General features: G+C 32.9%; 2 protein-coding genes across 3 annotated transcripts; one reads left to right on the top strand and one right to left on the bottom strand.

The window, feature by feature from the left end:
* Positions 1 to 387: 387 nt before the first annotated feature.
* LOC112751090 (protein ALP1-like) lies at positions 388 to 6,069 on the bottom strand. 2 transcript variants are annotated; one of them, XM_072217129.1, is made up of 7 exons: positions 5,931 to 6,069; positions 4,790 to 4,962; positions 4,212 to 4,640; positions 3,859 to 4,045; positions 1,404 to 1,920; positions 1,096 to 1,318; positions 388 to 1,012 (listed from the first exon to the last, which is right to left on the bottom strand). In XM_072217129.1, exons 5-7 carry the CDS (start codon positions 1,917 to 1,919, stop codon positions 564 to 566), a joined length of 1,188 nt encoding a protein of 395 aa, XP_072073230.1. In that variant the 5' UTR covers position 1,920; positions 3,859 to 4,045; positions 4,212 to 4,640; positions 4,790 to 4,962; positions 5,931 to 6,069; the 3' UTR covers positions 388 to 563. The 2 variants fall into 2 exon arrangements, with proteins under 2 accessions (XP_072073230.1, XP_025655910.1); XM_025800125.3 differs by having other exon boundaries at positions 3,859 to 4,011.
* Positions 5,983 to 14,600, top strand: LOC112751087 (LEAF RUST 10 DISEASE-RESISTANCE LOCUS RECEPTOR-LIKE PROTEIN KINASE-like 2.4). The gene is made up of 3 exons (XM_025800123.3): positions 5,983 to 6,763; positions 12,834 to 12,869; positions 13,327 to 14,600. The coding sequence occupies exons 1-3, from the start codon at positions 5,983 to 5,985 to the stop codon at positions 14,430 to 14,432; spliced, it is 1,923 nt and encodes a 640-aa protein (XP_025655908.1). The 3' UTR covers positions 14,433 to 14,600.
* The last annotated feature ends 384 nt before the right edge of the window (positions 14,601 to 14,984 follow it).

Here is a 14,984-nt window from a genome sequence, read left to right as displayed (position 1 = left end):
AATACCCTTAATATTAAATATGTTCAAATAAAATTATTATTGATTCTATTTTTTTAAATTTACTTAAATACCTCCAATATCAAATATGTTTAACTAAAATTATTATTGATTCTATTTTTTTTAAATTTATCAAAATACCCCCAATATCAAATATCTTTACTTAAATTATTATTGATTCTAAATTTCACTTAATAATATGTTTAATTAAAATTATTACTTTTTTTACATTTTGAATTTACAAAAATACTTCTAATAAAAAATTTACTAAAATACCCTTAATAAAAATATGTTTAATTAAAATTATTATCGATTCTAATCTTCTCAAATTTACTAAAATACCCCTAATAACAAATATATTTAATTAAAATTAACATTATCACAATTAAATTCACTAAAAAAATATTACTATTATCCAAATGAAAGTTACAAAGAAGTCTCAAAAGTAAAAAATTACTTGCACTAATAAGCATACATGCACAACTCTTATACAAGAACACAAACACATAAACAAAATGAAATCAATGTTACGATAGACAACCTCACACATAGAAAAATTATTACAATTATCGAGCGTGATGTCTTCTCCTCCATTGGTTCCACATTTCTTGTGCAAGTTGATCTCTCCATCTACCCCAAGCATCACTCGTTTCAATATGGTGGATCGTCTCACCATCTACTCCAAGTATATTTTGATCTTCTATCTCATCAATAGGATCCACAACCATCACTCTTCTAATATGATTATGCAAAAGGCAACAAGCAGTTATAATTCTTCCTTGAGTCTTAATAGGATAAAATGATCTTCCCCTTAAAATTCCCCATCTTGCTTTCAATACTCCAAATGCCCTTTCAATGACATTCCTAGCTTGTGAGTGTTTCATATTAAAAAACTCTTGAGCTGTACTGGGTTGATTATGTGGATTAAACTCACTCAAATGATATTTTTGTCCTCTATAAGGTGCCAAAAATCCTTCACAATTCATATATCCAGCATCACATAAGTAATAATGACCTAGTGTGACATACACAATTGAACAAAATTAATGAAAGATCAAATGGTTACTTTGATAACATATTAAAGTCTCAATAAAATACCTTGGGGAACACTAAACCCATTGCGAAATAGTGCATCTCGCAATACCCTAGAATCCGCAGCTGAACCTTCCCAACCCGCCAGTACGTAGATAAATTGCATATCGGGAGCAACCACTCCAAGCACATTGGTTGTTATGTCACCTTTTCTGTTTCGATATCTAGGCTTATCAGCCTCAAGGACATTGACTTTGATATGAGTACCATCTAAGGCTCCTAGGCAATCCTAAAATCCAAAACAAAGATCAATTAACTCAATTCTAAAGAACACCAACCATATGAGATTTAACAACATTAGCAAAATAAATTACCTTAAACCATTTCCATCGTTCATCCATTTTATCCTGGCTAAATGGTTGAGGTTTCTTCAGTAAGAGATTATGACATCTCAAAATAGCAAGCAATACATCATTAAACCGCCTACTAATTGTTTCTTCAGATCTCACAAATTGTCTCTTTATTACTCTAATTTTGACGTCATGTGCTATAATATGTAAAAACATGGCAACCATTTCTTCCACACCCATATTCCTACTTGGTTCTAACCTTCCAACCCTTTTAAGCATGTTACACAATGCATGAAAGGCACATCTATCCATTCTTGTGTTTTCTATACATGCTAGATCACTAAAATAAATAATCCTATCAACACTAACATCTCTTATTACTTGCCTACTATAACTATCATTCCATTTTCTTTTCTTTTTTTTCCATTGCAATATAATCAAAACATAGCAAATTATCAACAACTTAATCATAAGGTCATTCATTAATTCGAAATGTAAAATCAAGCAGGCAATAACTTTCATCTTCTGTTTGGAATCCATTCTGCAAAAAAAAATCAAGCAAGGCCAGTTTAGGAATATAAATAACTTTTCTTTTCTTTTCTTTCTGGTAGCAATGTCAATGCAGTAGGAAACAACAAGAAAAGACAAGTTTAGGAATATATATATAATATAAGAATATGATATATATAAATATTTTTTATTTCAAAGTTTAATTTTGTCCAAACAGATGGTGCACACAAGCTACATAAGAAAACCATGCTCAATCTATGTGAGTAATGAAGAAGTACCAGCAACTCTTGTAGTAAGACACAAAAAGATAAATATCTTACTTTTTACATTGATACAAAAAAGAGAACCCGGTCTTAACCATGCTTTATACAAATTAGAGAACTTCAATTCTAATCCAAAACATAAGCAGCCAGAGGCACTGGTATACTACTAATACTAGTCTAATGAACCCACTCAAATAATAACCATAACCTCATTGAACTCCCATGTCATCATAGGCCTAGCATTTTTGTATACTCGTATAAAGTTCACATACATATTAATAAAGTTCACACAAGAAAATATGTTCTGCCTAAGAAATAACTACAACAGTAACTATTTGAATTTGTGCAATGAAGATATTGAGAATAAACTGAAACATCAGAACAATGCATTTTTGAATATTTTAAATTTAGCATGTTTAATCCAATAAAAAAGGAAAAACTTTTATATTGAATTTCCAGAAATACCCAAAAAGAATTGTAAGTTAAAAGCTTAAGTTGAGGTCTATTGAATTTATAATTTAGTATACGAGTACGAGGTAATTTAAAAATAAAGGAAATGAATTTTGATTAAAATTCATAATATATATCAAGAAAGATAATGTTAACAATTTTTTAACAATTCAATATTGAAACCTGAGTAATGAAGTAAAAAACAGAACCCTACTTTCTTAACGATTAGTGACTCCTACACATCAAAAAGCATACACATTATGCCATATAGCTATAAGCTAAGCTATAGGGAAACAATCGCAATAATAACAATCCATGTGCTAAATGCCATGGTATTCAGAAAAAGTAAAGCTGTTTTATCAATTTTTATAAACTTGAAGCAAGGAATCACACAAGTATGAAAAGAACAGTAAGTAAAGGCCAATCACAGAATCACTGCAATCCCATTTTCATCATCTTGAAGCAAGGAATCACACAACTATGAGATATATTGCAACAAACCAACCCTCACTTGAATGGCATTTGTTCGTTCCCATCGTAAATAGTAAAAACTAGTCATAAAATTAGTAATGAGTTTTATCCAAATTTTCACAGAAATATTTTTCAGTGGATTAAAAACCAGATCGAGAATTCAAGATAGACAGATAAGTTTCTCTCAATCCATTTTTATATTTGTAGTGTGAATTTTATAATTACTTTTTCTATTTTCTATCGACAACAGGACAGTGGCACTCAACATCAATGAGAATGCTGTTCAGCTAATACAGTAAAGTGTTACTATCTAGTATCTAATACAATTGGTATAGGAAACTACAATTTGATATCAGGAAGTTCTCAATTGAAGCATATTTTATTGCTTGTTTGGTTTTATGGTATCAATCATAAACTCCCATTTAGAGTAGGTGACATGATTCTTAAACTAATTTTGTTTTGATTAATTTCAATTAAAACATTTGCATCTAAACCCCTGCTTGAGAAGTGTAAAGAGGCCATAAAATGTAGCTCTATTTTGGAAAACTAGTTTTATAGTAAGTTTCAAATGCATGATACTTATTAACCAAAATCAATTGCAAGTTTCTTAACATAAAATCTAATACAAAACAAGCTTTTGCTCCAGCGCATGTTCACAAAATCAATTCCAAACAAAACAATATTTTACAAAAGAAACTACAAAGATATACTATATAACATGCAATATGACCTTCATGTCAAGTTGTCAACACTAAGTTAAAAGAGGTTTTTGAGAAGAAGCCTACCTCAGAACCCTCAAATTTGATATACTTCACTTGATTTAATTGTTTGAGAAGTAGAAAAGCATGAAGTCCTGTTTGTGTGTCCTTCTCACATTTTCACAGAGTGATATCAGCAAAAGCATTATGAGCAGACAGTGGATCTACCAGTGTAATACACTGTGATATAAAACCATAAGAACAGTATCTGAATCTTTTCAAATGTGAAGCAAAAACATAGATCAGACAGCTACTTGGCTTATAAGATGCAGATAATAATCACTATTAAATACTATAATCAATGAGCTCAGAACTGAAACTGAAATCACATTCCAATTCCAAACAAATTAAGTTAATAATATTTCAAACCTAGAACAAACCTGTTCTTGAAAAAGATGAACAGGAACAGGAAGATGCGAGGAGGGAGAGAGGCGAGGGAGACAACACGAACACGAAGCACAACTCGAGCAGACGCAGAGGCGAGAGACGCGCGAGCAACCGAGCTCAGACGGAGGAGAGAGGCCACGCACAACCACACAACGCAGAGGATCTGAACAGAGTCGCGATGATGGCGGCGAAAACGCAGTGGCGGTGAACCGAGATGAGCTGTGATGACGAACACAAACGAGAACGATTTCCTTCTAGAATAAGAAGCGTGGTGGCCATGCAAATCCAAATCGGCGGCGAGGCGGCGCCGACGCCGGTGGAACCTCCGTGAATTTGAAGAAAAGCCTCGTTAGGGATTGGTTTTCATGGAGGAGGGGCTCTCTGCTAGGGTTTCATTTTGTTTGAAATGAATTGGAAAAAATCTGAAAAGAAGGGTTGGAGTGAAATTAACAAGGGTATTTTAGTCTTTTTACTTTGTTATACACATTCCCTTCTCATTGGAATCAAAGATAACCATGGGGTAGATGGGAATTAAATCAGGAGGATTTTGATTCCAAGGAATAAAACTTACCTGGGAATATATTTTAAAACTTTGAAACAAACATGAGAATAAGATATTCTCATCTAAACATTCCTGGGAATGCTCTATTGCTCTAATATTCCTCCAACCACACACCCCCTAAGTGCATCAACATCCAATCCAGAATCAATTTTATCCAGAATAGCCAAGCCTACCCCCAAAACCTGCACCATGGATAGAGGTAAAACTCAAGAAGTTAGCAACACCAGAAATTTCAACAGGGAACCGGAAAACTCATAAAAAGATTAGCTAGTGACTGCTCCTTGGGTTCCATTTAGGGACCAATATAGTGAAATTGGAATCTGGAAGACCAAATTGGATAATGGCATGAATTCTAGGGACCAGAATTTACTCAATAAATGGATCACCACCATAATTATATGCATATTTCTATTTCTTGTTATTAACCACTTTGCCACCATCCGATTATTGTAAACAATCCCGTCGATTTGGGAAAATTTTTATGAAATTGGTATAGGGATATGGCAAGAGATTTGGAGTTGCATAGATGATACCACTGGAATTTTGCATTTTAACATAAAACTACATAACACTCTTTTCTATAAAAATAATAGTTGAATCAAAATTTTGTATATTTCTTATAACTGATTTTGTATGAGCAATCAGCGAATCCACAAGTTCAATTCTCATATAAAGTAAGAGATGGCGCAGCAGTATGGAAAGCAGTAAATAATTCCACAACTACGTAGTTACTTATCGCTAAAACATGAACTAAAAATAAAAAGACGAAAATGAGTGAAGAAAGAGATAGGATTAGGAAAGTGTGTGGCAGTTTCAGGGTTGACTGACTGTGCCTAATTGGTCGTGAAAACATGCAGCCCACTTTGTTTGTGGATGACTCATGACCTATAGTATACTTTTCCATGGCCGTGGTCAATATTCAATACCTCCCCAACTGAAAAAAATGAAAAATGAAAGAGAGTAATGGGAACCGTGGCCATTGTTTTCCTAAGAACTCAATTGTCCCGGTCATGCGCGTCTAGCTTCCATAATCCATAGCCGAATACATTTTAACCATACATAAAGATATAGTCAAAGTCTTCAAACAATAGTAGACTGCAATTGAAAGCTTAAGCTCGAAAGAAAAAAAAAGATGTCATGATAACTTCACCTTTCCTCTCCAAACTCCACCGTCTCTCAGCCTTTAACTTGAACCATTCCAAATGAAACAAAGAACACTCTTACCCACCTTCAGTTCCTTTTATTCTTTTCCCCTTGTTATTCGCTCGTACATAATAATCTTCTTCCTTCTTCTAACAAGAATCACTCTGTGTTCTGTGAATCCAAAGTTCCAAGCATGTGAGCCCAAAACTTGTGGTGGTGATACTAATCATCAAAACATAAGCTTTCCCTTCTACATCATATCAAAACAAAACTCCTACTGTGGTGTCCCTGATTTCGGTCTCACCTGCTCTCACGATGGCTTCCCAATCGTCAATATATCAGGAGCTCTATACACTGTCCAAAACATTTTCTACAACAACCAATCACTTCGAGTGTCTATCCCTGCGCTCTCGGGGTTAAGAACCACGGAATGTATTGCCCCACTGAGAAACTTCACCGGCCACAGCAAAAGGTTCATTGTTGCTTCCAAGCAGAAGCAAGTGTTGCTGTTTTATGGCTGTGAAAACATGCAAGAGCATAGTATTGGGTGTTCAGCTGAAAACAGAACGAGATCGGTTGTGGCGCTTTATGGGGATGACGTTGAGAATTTGAAGTTGGCGACGAAGAATTACAGGGGGACGGTGAGCGTAACGAGGGTGGAAGATGAGAAAGGAGGGGTTGAAGAGGCGCTGAGAAGAGGGTTTTTGATGAATTGGACGGCCAAAAATTGCAGCGAGTGCTCGAGCAGTGGTGGAAGGTGTGGGTTCGATGAAGAAGAATATACTTTCAGGTGCTATTGTCCTGATAGAATTGATTCAGAGAGCTGTTATTCACAACCAGGTTTGTCCATATTCCTCAAAGGGACCGTTCACGACTTACATCGATTTGGTCTTTCACGTTCTAATTTTTAGATGATAGCATAGCCACACCTTTATTTGCTATTTATTTGCTACAGCTAGTAGGCCTTATTTAAAAAAAAAAAATCTTTTCTATTTTGATAATAGTTAGAATGAGTCAGCATAATGGTAAGTACAATTAGCATATATATTGTGACAGCCTAAAATGAGCTATGATTAGCGCTAAGAGAAATAGTCTCCCAATAAGTCTAATAAATTTGAATATAAGATAAATAAGAAAGTTATAAATATTTTTAATAAATTTACAATTTTAAGAATAAATAATTACATATTTTTAATAAAAATAAAATATAGATAAATTCTGTCTGTGATATATGAAGCAGATAATACCTAAAAATTTAACAAAGAGTAAATATCTTTGCAGATCATTTTTTTGGTGACTGAAATAAATTAAATAAAGAAACAAAACAAAGGAACTGCTTAAATAGAGGGACAGTCCCGTTTGAGACTACTCTTAAATTTCTCCCAAGGTGAAAGAAGCTCCACATGAGAAAGTTGTAACTTCATTGTCATTTTTGCCATAGTGTCTATCACCGTATTTGCATCTCTCATAATCAAACGAAAGTCAACACGCCAATTCCAATGCATGATATCTCTTATTTTGAGCACCAATGGATCAATAAACCCAAAACCATCTTGGTGATCAGTAACAAGGTTAAACGCTTCCACACAATCCGCCTCACAAATAACATCTCATTGACCCACATTCCAAGCTAAGAGGTATCCTCTCCAAATAGAAAATAATTTTTCTTAAAGAATACTATTACTCTCAATCATTCCCAAACACCCATTTTGCCAACTCCCATTACAATCTCTAATAACACAAGCAAAACCAACACTATCATCCGAACCAAGATAACTAGCATCACAATTAATCTTGAAAGTACCAATGGATGGGGGATTCCAAAAATCAGCTAGAGTAGAGGGAAGGGACATACATTGTAATTCAAAAATATTCCTAAGCTCCTTTTCTGAAGTTAAAGCCAGACAAATCACTTTTTTTGGAGGCTAAGTTTTCTGAGAATTAAAGAGGTCATTATTCCTTACTCGCCATATCCACCAAAGTCCCGAAAAGAACTTGAACGGATGCTCCCTGCTATGATACAAGAACTAGTTCTTCAAATCCAAAGGATGACAAGAAATATCCAACCTAAGCCATACAAGCTGAGCTTTTGGACAATCCCGAATATAATGTAAAATCGATTCCTGGCTAGAAAGACATCTTGGGCACCTATCCGATGATGACATCCATCTTCTGAAGCGAAAACTTGCAGTAGGAAGAGCCTCCTTAAGACACAACCAAGCCAAAAACTTGTGCTTTTTCGGAACAAGGTGGCGCCAAAACCAAAGCCAATTCTCCCGCTCCTCCCAACCAAACAGCTGCTTACACAACCACAAGTAACCATTGCGTGAGTCATAGACTTTGGCTGTAGACCCAAACCAATACCAACCCACTTCCGGACCTGCTTGCACATCTGGATTGTAAGAGAGAATATTACCTTTCACATTTTGAGATAAAGGAGAATAAAGAGTATCCAAATGCCACCTACCAACCGACCGAATATCCTGTATCCGGAGATTCGAATAAGAAATGTGAACATAATCCATCTCATTAGATAACTTTCCTTCTCTCCTCCAGCTAGAAAACCAAAAATTTTGGTTCAAATCCCCAATACACCAAGCAAACCCATCCTTCAACACTTTCCAGGCCTTGCAAAGACTCCTCTAAATGGGAGAGTCCTTGTTCTTAGGGCAAGTAAAACAGTCATATAGAGATGATCGGTATTTGGCATCTAACAATTGGACCCATAACTTGTTTGGCTGCTAGAAAAAAGTTCAAACTAGCTTCCCAAGAAGAGCAATATTTACACAATAAGGATCTCTAATCCCCAAACCTCCATATTTTTTGGAGTAACCAGCACCTTCCAACTAACAAAATTCAATCCTCTTCCATCAACTTGTCATTTCCAAAGAAAATTCCTCATCATAGACTCCAATTTACTAATGATTCCTTTGGGAAAAATAGAGACCTGCATCTGATACGTAGGAATAGCGGCTGCAACAGAATTAACCAAGCAGAATCCACCAGCCTGATTGAGTAAACTTCCTTTCTAGCTTGCTAGTCTACTCCGAATCTTATCCAAGACACCATTGAAAGCTGAACGGATCACTCTAGAATGGTTAAGGGTAACTCCAAGATACTTGCCCAAGTCCTTGCAGATCATTAATCTTGAATAGAAGGTTCACATAATCAAATATTTATTCCTGAAAAAATTATTTTTAGAAAAAAACGGAGTGAGTTTTTGCAACCCATTGACTAGACAGTACATTTATAATTTATATGAAATCATATAAATATTATTATAAAAATAATTTTAGTTAGAATATAATAATTTATATGAATGAGTAAATCAATAAGAAAATTCTAATACAGAAAGCAAATAAAATAATCCACACTTAGGTGGCTCCACCTCTAAGAGTAGTCCTTTCTTCTCGTGTGTCCATACGGAATAACAGATCCAACGTGTGGCCTACACGTTAGGCTAGCAACACCCCTGCTAGCTGAGGTCTGAGCCAGATGCATCTAGGTTAACGCCATAACCGCCGTTAACTACGGTTTTCTAATACGAGCCTCCGAAACCAATTCAAAACATATAATTTCAAATACAACAAATCTTTGATCTTTCAAATACATCCGGTATCCAATCAAATCAAATCAGACAATACTTTTTCATCAGAAATCTTTTCCAATCATACTTTTTTTCGATCATAAGAAATTTCAAACATATTTCACAATCTTTAAAGTAATTGAGTACCAACAAATACCTCAATACTTCAAAAACAGATATTCAAGTAAAATCAAACATTTTAGAATAATGCAAAGCTTCATAAAAAATATATATGATCTCATGTATAGTTCAAAAAATATAAACTTCATAACAACGAATTATTTAATTCTAATAAATCAATTATTCTGATTAATTTAAAATCGTTCAAGGTAAATATAGTGAGTATAATTTAAAGATTATAATAGATATATGTCAAAATAATTATAGATGCACAATCAAACAATTATAAATGTAAAGTCTACTCACAAATTGGTCCCAAGAGATCGAAGAGACTAAACCAGAGTGCCAAGATGAAAGGTGAGGAAAGTTGAAGTAGAATAGAATGAAAGAGTACGAAATTTGGACCGGGATAGTAGCTACAACTTCAATCCTCACTGCATCAACATCAACAACCTTATTTTACGAACATTCCTACAAGTCCTTAATAACATCACAATTTGTGAAAATGGGTCGACTTCCATTTACACAATCATGATCTTACTATAGGAGAACGGCTCCATATTACACAGGAAACCCTGAGTTCTGATACCAATTTGTCACGACCCAATTTGACCGTGACTATGCTTAGGAGAATCTTCCCAAGCAAGCCTTAGAAATCGATATTACAGAAAACAAAACAAATAGAATTTCCAATTACACCAAGAGACAACACATTCTCAATCTCATATTTAAAACATACTCAGCATATTTATATAAAATTCGACTTAAATATTTATAGCAAAACATAGTCTATTAGTTTTATATCCTAGGATATTTACAAGCAACATACTCAAGTCACTAATGTCGGATCTTGCCTATGTCACATGGAGCAGTTTAACAAGTCTAAAGAATTTGAAAGCTATTTACACAAAATATCAAGCCCTTAAGCAGTAAAGGGCTCACCAACACAAACAAAACTAGAGTGAAACTGATGAAGTTGGATTATGATCAATACCCATATCTAAAAAAAATGAATGAATAACAGAATGAGTTTTGTAACTCAGTGAATAAGCAAAGCATCTATAGTCCCACAAGAGACAGTTGTATAATTAGTAAACTCTTAGTTAAATAAATCCACCTTAATAATAGTGACAGAATTATACTCAAACACAATGATAATTAATTATAAATATCAAACATTTAAACTTCTTTATTTATAACAATATACGCGGAACGTTATCTAATCCAGAAAAGTCAAAGTAACAGACAGAAATCACACTTAGGTTATTTTTTTCGTGTGAGTTCTGAAATAGACATGTTCCACTAATTTTGTGGACATGAAATAAACATGAACCATTTCATCTTATATGATCCTAAAAAATATAATTATATACTGACAAGGTGCACTAAGTCTAGCACTTACTGTCGCTAGCTGTAGTTTCTGTCATAAAACCCTCCAAAATATTTTGACATACAAATTCTTATCAAGCTAAAAGTTGTCAAACAAATCAATAAGTGCATCATCAATTCAATAGTAATAATTCATGTAATAACTTTATCCTATTTCAATACCAAATATACATTCAAAGTGTATATGTAGGATAATATCTATATTATAATTTAATTTTTCAAATGACAAAATTAATTTCAACACAAAATACTATGTCTCAAGTGGGATTTTATTTTATAAATTATTTAACATAAACATCATATTGACAAAAAATAAGCTAGTAAATAATTAAATAATAAATTATAAAATTATTTATTATAATTATAAAATAATACAATGTTAAAATTTAACTATAGATACTTGAATTAAAAGTTATTTTCTTTTTCTTTAAGCTTAGGCTATTTTAATGGAGTTTTGGAATAATATCAACATAAGAGGGCATATTTGATAGGTGTAATAGAATTAGAGTAAAAGAAAAGTAATGAAATTAATTGAAATAAAAATATATAAAATTATTGTTGAAAAAATGACGTGAGAAAGAAGAGGGAAACGTATCTTGGCGGTAAGGAAGGGTAAAATGTTGGCACATTGTGTGTAAGATGATTCTCAAAGTGTGCGTGTCATTGGAAGTGAAGGAAAGAAAGAGAAGTTTATGGGCTTGGCTCATCTGTAGTTTTTTTTTTAGGCCCTACAGAGAGTATAATTGTCTAAAAAATAATTTTAAAATTAAGTTAAATTTTAGAAAAAAATTTAAATGTAGAAAAAATTAATAACAAATAAATTTTTTTTACCTAAATCTTATAGATCAAAAATTCAATTTCACTTAAAATATCAATTTTTTTCTAATATACCATAACTTTCAGGGTAATGCATATACAATATAGCTCATGACTAATTTCCTACGCATTAAAAGGTGAACTCATCAGACAAGATTACGAATTAGACAGTTAGAGATACTTGAGAATCTATTCCTAACAATCTAAAAGAAAATAATAATACATACAGTGTCATTTACTAGACATATAATTATAAATAGAAAAAATAAATAAATAGGTCTCTAACTTTTTAATTTGAACATATATAAATCTTTTACTAATTAAAAATACAAAATCGTTTCTAATTTAAAAAATATAAGATATTTAATTCTCTCCATCCAAAATATATAAAAACAAATCGATCGTCCAAAGAGATTTAGATGTCTCGCATTTTAAAAAGTAAAAGATGCTTTTGTAATTTTTAATTAATCGATGACTTATTTATTTTCGAAATAAAAAAGCAAGAACTTATTTATCATTTACTCTTATAAATACTTTAAATGGTACCATATCAGTTCAAGATTTCGTTGAACTAACCATTACTCCTTTAATTTCATAACAACTTTTCAATAAATAATATATTTTGGTATGGATAGAAAATATCAGAAACAAATAAAATTACATTGTTCCCATATGAATAAATTTAATTGGTATACCTTATATTTATTGTGTCGTTTTTGATAAAGAGAAAGTATATAATTACAAGGAGTAGAAAAAATAGGAAAAGGATAATATTATCTAAATATTATAAACAAAATTTCTTGGCACGGGCTAAGAATGAAGCTGCCACGGAAAGAAATTACTTAGTAGCCTTCATTCCAGTGATATACATATATTTATGGACTCAGGAAGGCGTTGTGTACTTGTGTGGACTAAAAGTATAGGTGATTATATGTGCAGAATGTTTTGCTTTGGGTATTGAACTTAATTCTGCTCTTGGTCTCACTGTTATTGTTGCAGGTAATGGCTGGACCCGGCAAAAGAAGGTCATTATTGGTAATACATCCAAAGGTTTCCTTTCATATTTTTCTTTCATGATGTTTCGTATTATATTGGCCAGAATATATAGAAATCATTAACTCTTCACTGAATAATCGTGTGTTTATTCAATGGATAAACAAGTGCTAAGGTTTAAGAACATTTTTCTTCTTTTGTTAGGTATGAAAAAAATTTACATTTTTATATCCTTTACAACACTGTTATCTTAAATTGGAAATAACAAGCAAAATCAAATATCAGTTACTTTGGGATTATTGCTTAGCCTTCAATATGCATGGGAATAGACAATGACTCTTTCATGATCCGAACATTTATATTTTACATTTTTACTACGGCATCTGTCCACTTCAACTGTTTTTCAATTGTTCACATTAACCATGAAATGGTTTTTGTCAATTACAAACCAAACATCATAACTTTCCCTCTTATTCTTTAATTTTTTGCTAATTAACAGGTGCTACAGCAGCTGCAGTAATTGCAGGATTGTTGAGTATTTGTTATTTTATCTACATGTTACCAAGATGGCGAGAAAAATACTGCTTTCCAACAAAGGGTAACCAAGATATTGAAACTTTTTTAAAAGATCATGGAGTGTTAACTATAAAAAGATATAAATTTTCTGATGTGAAGAAAATGACCAACTCCTTCAAAGTTAAACTAGGACAAGGTGGTTTTGGTGTTGTATACAAGGGAAAGTTATCCGATGGTTCTAATGTGGCAGTCAAAATGTTGAATCCATCCAAAGGAAATGGTAAAGAGTTTATCAATGAGGTAGCTAGCATTAGTAGAACTTCTCATGTTAATGTTGTCACCCTTTTTGGATTCTGCTTTGAAGGTCGCAAGAAAGTTCTTATTTATGAATTTATATCAAATGGTTCCCTTGACAAGTTTATTTACAGAAAAGAAGGAGTTGAAACTACTACATTGTTGAGTTGGGATAAGCTGTATCAAATTGCCAAAGGGATAGCTAGGGGGTTAGAGTACTTACATAGAGGATGCAACACTCAAATTTTACATTTTGACATAAAGCCACATAATATTCTTTTGGATGAAAATTTTTGTCCTAAGATATCAGATTTTGGACTAGCAAAACTTTGTCCAGGGAAGGAAAGTCTTATTTCCATGTCGGATGCTAGAGGAACAATTGGGTATATAGCTCCAGAAGTTTGGAGTAGACATTTCGGCAAAGCTTCTAATAAATCTGATGTTTATAGTTACGGAATGATGCTTCTTGATATAGTGGGAGGAAAGAAGAACATTAATGTAGAAGGGAGTCAAACAAGTGAGATATATTTTCCTGATTGGATATACAAAAAGCTTGAGCAAGGCACTCAATTAGGACCTGAAGATGGAGTGGTGGCAATAGAGGAAAATGAATTGGTTAAGAAAATGACGATTGTGGGTTTATGGTGTATTCAAACAGTTCCAAATGATAGACCTACAATGAGCAAAGTTGTAGAAATGTTAGAAGGCAGCATAGATTCCATAAAAATGCCACCAAGACCTGCTCTGTCTTCTCCTGTAAGATCAATTTCAGAATCTTCTACTTTGTTAAATTAGTACATCGCATTATATTCAACACTTTGTCATTGAGCACCATGCAAACATTGGTTCTTGTGTGCATTCACTAAGATACGTTGATCTCGCTGCCTTGAGCAAGAATGTTATTTTTGAAATTTTCACATTAAAGGGAAGGAAATAATAATAATAAAATAATTGGCTTTGCAATGCTATGAGTGTTACTACTTGTTATGCTTTTGCTTCTGCTCTTCCCACACATTAGTTGTGATTGGTTCTAAAAAGATGACACGAACATTAAATAGACTTAAAGATTATGATTCGTGGACAGAGACTGAATGTTTGATGGATCAATAAAAGAGAGAAACAAAATTGTCCCCAAGTGCCAACTGATTCATATCCTACATGAATCTAAGATAACACTTTGCTAAGACCAAAAAGGAATAGAATTTCGTTGGAGCGTGATGCATCAACTTCAATACAAATCATCTTCATTTAATTTTTTTGACTATTCACAAACTACAATCTACTTAGTTTTCCCTAATCCATAGTCTACTCCCTAAATTGAACTTTCACTTTATTCTGACAAGAAGA

This window comes from Arachis hypogaea, chromosome 15 (assembly GCF_003086295.3).
Source record: "Arachis hypogaea cultivar Tifrunner chromosome 15, arahy.Tifrunner.gnm2.J5K5, whole genome shotgun sequence".
Classification (NCBI taxonomy): Eukaryota; Viridiplantae; Streptophyta; class Magnoliopsida; order Fabales; family Fabaceae; genus Arachis; species Arachis hypogaea.
This window is presented reverse-complemented; position numbering and strand designations above follow the sequence as displayed.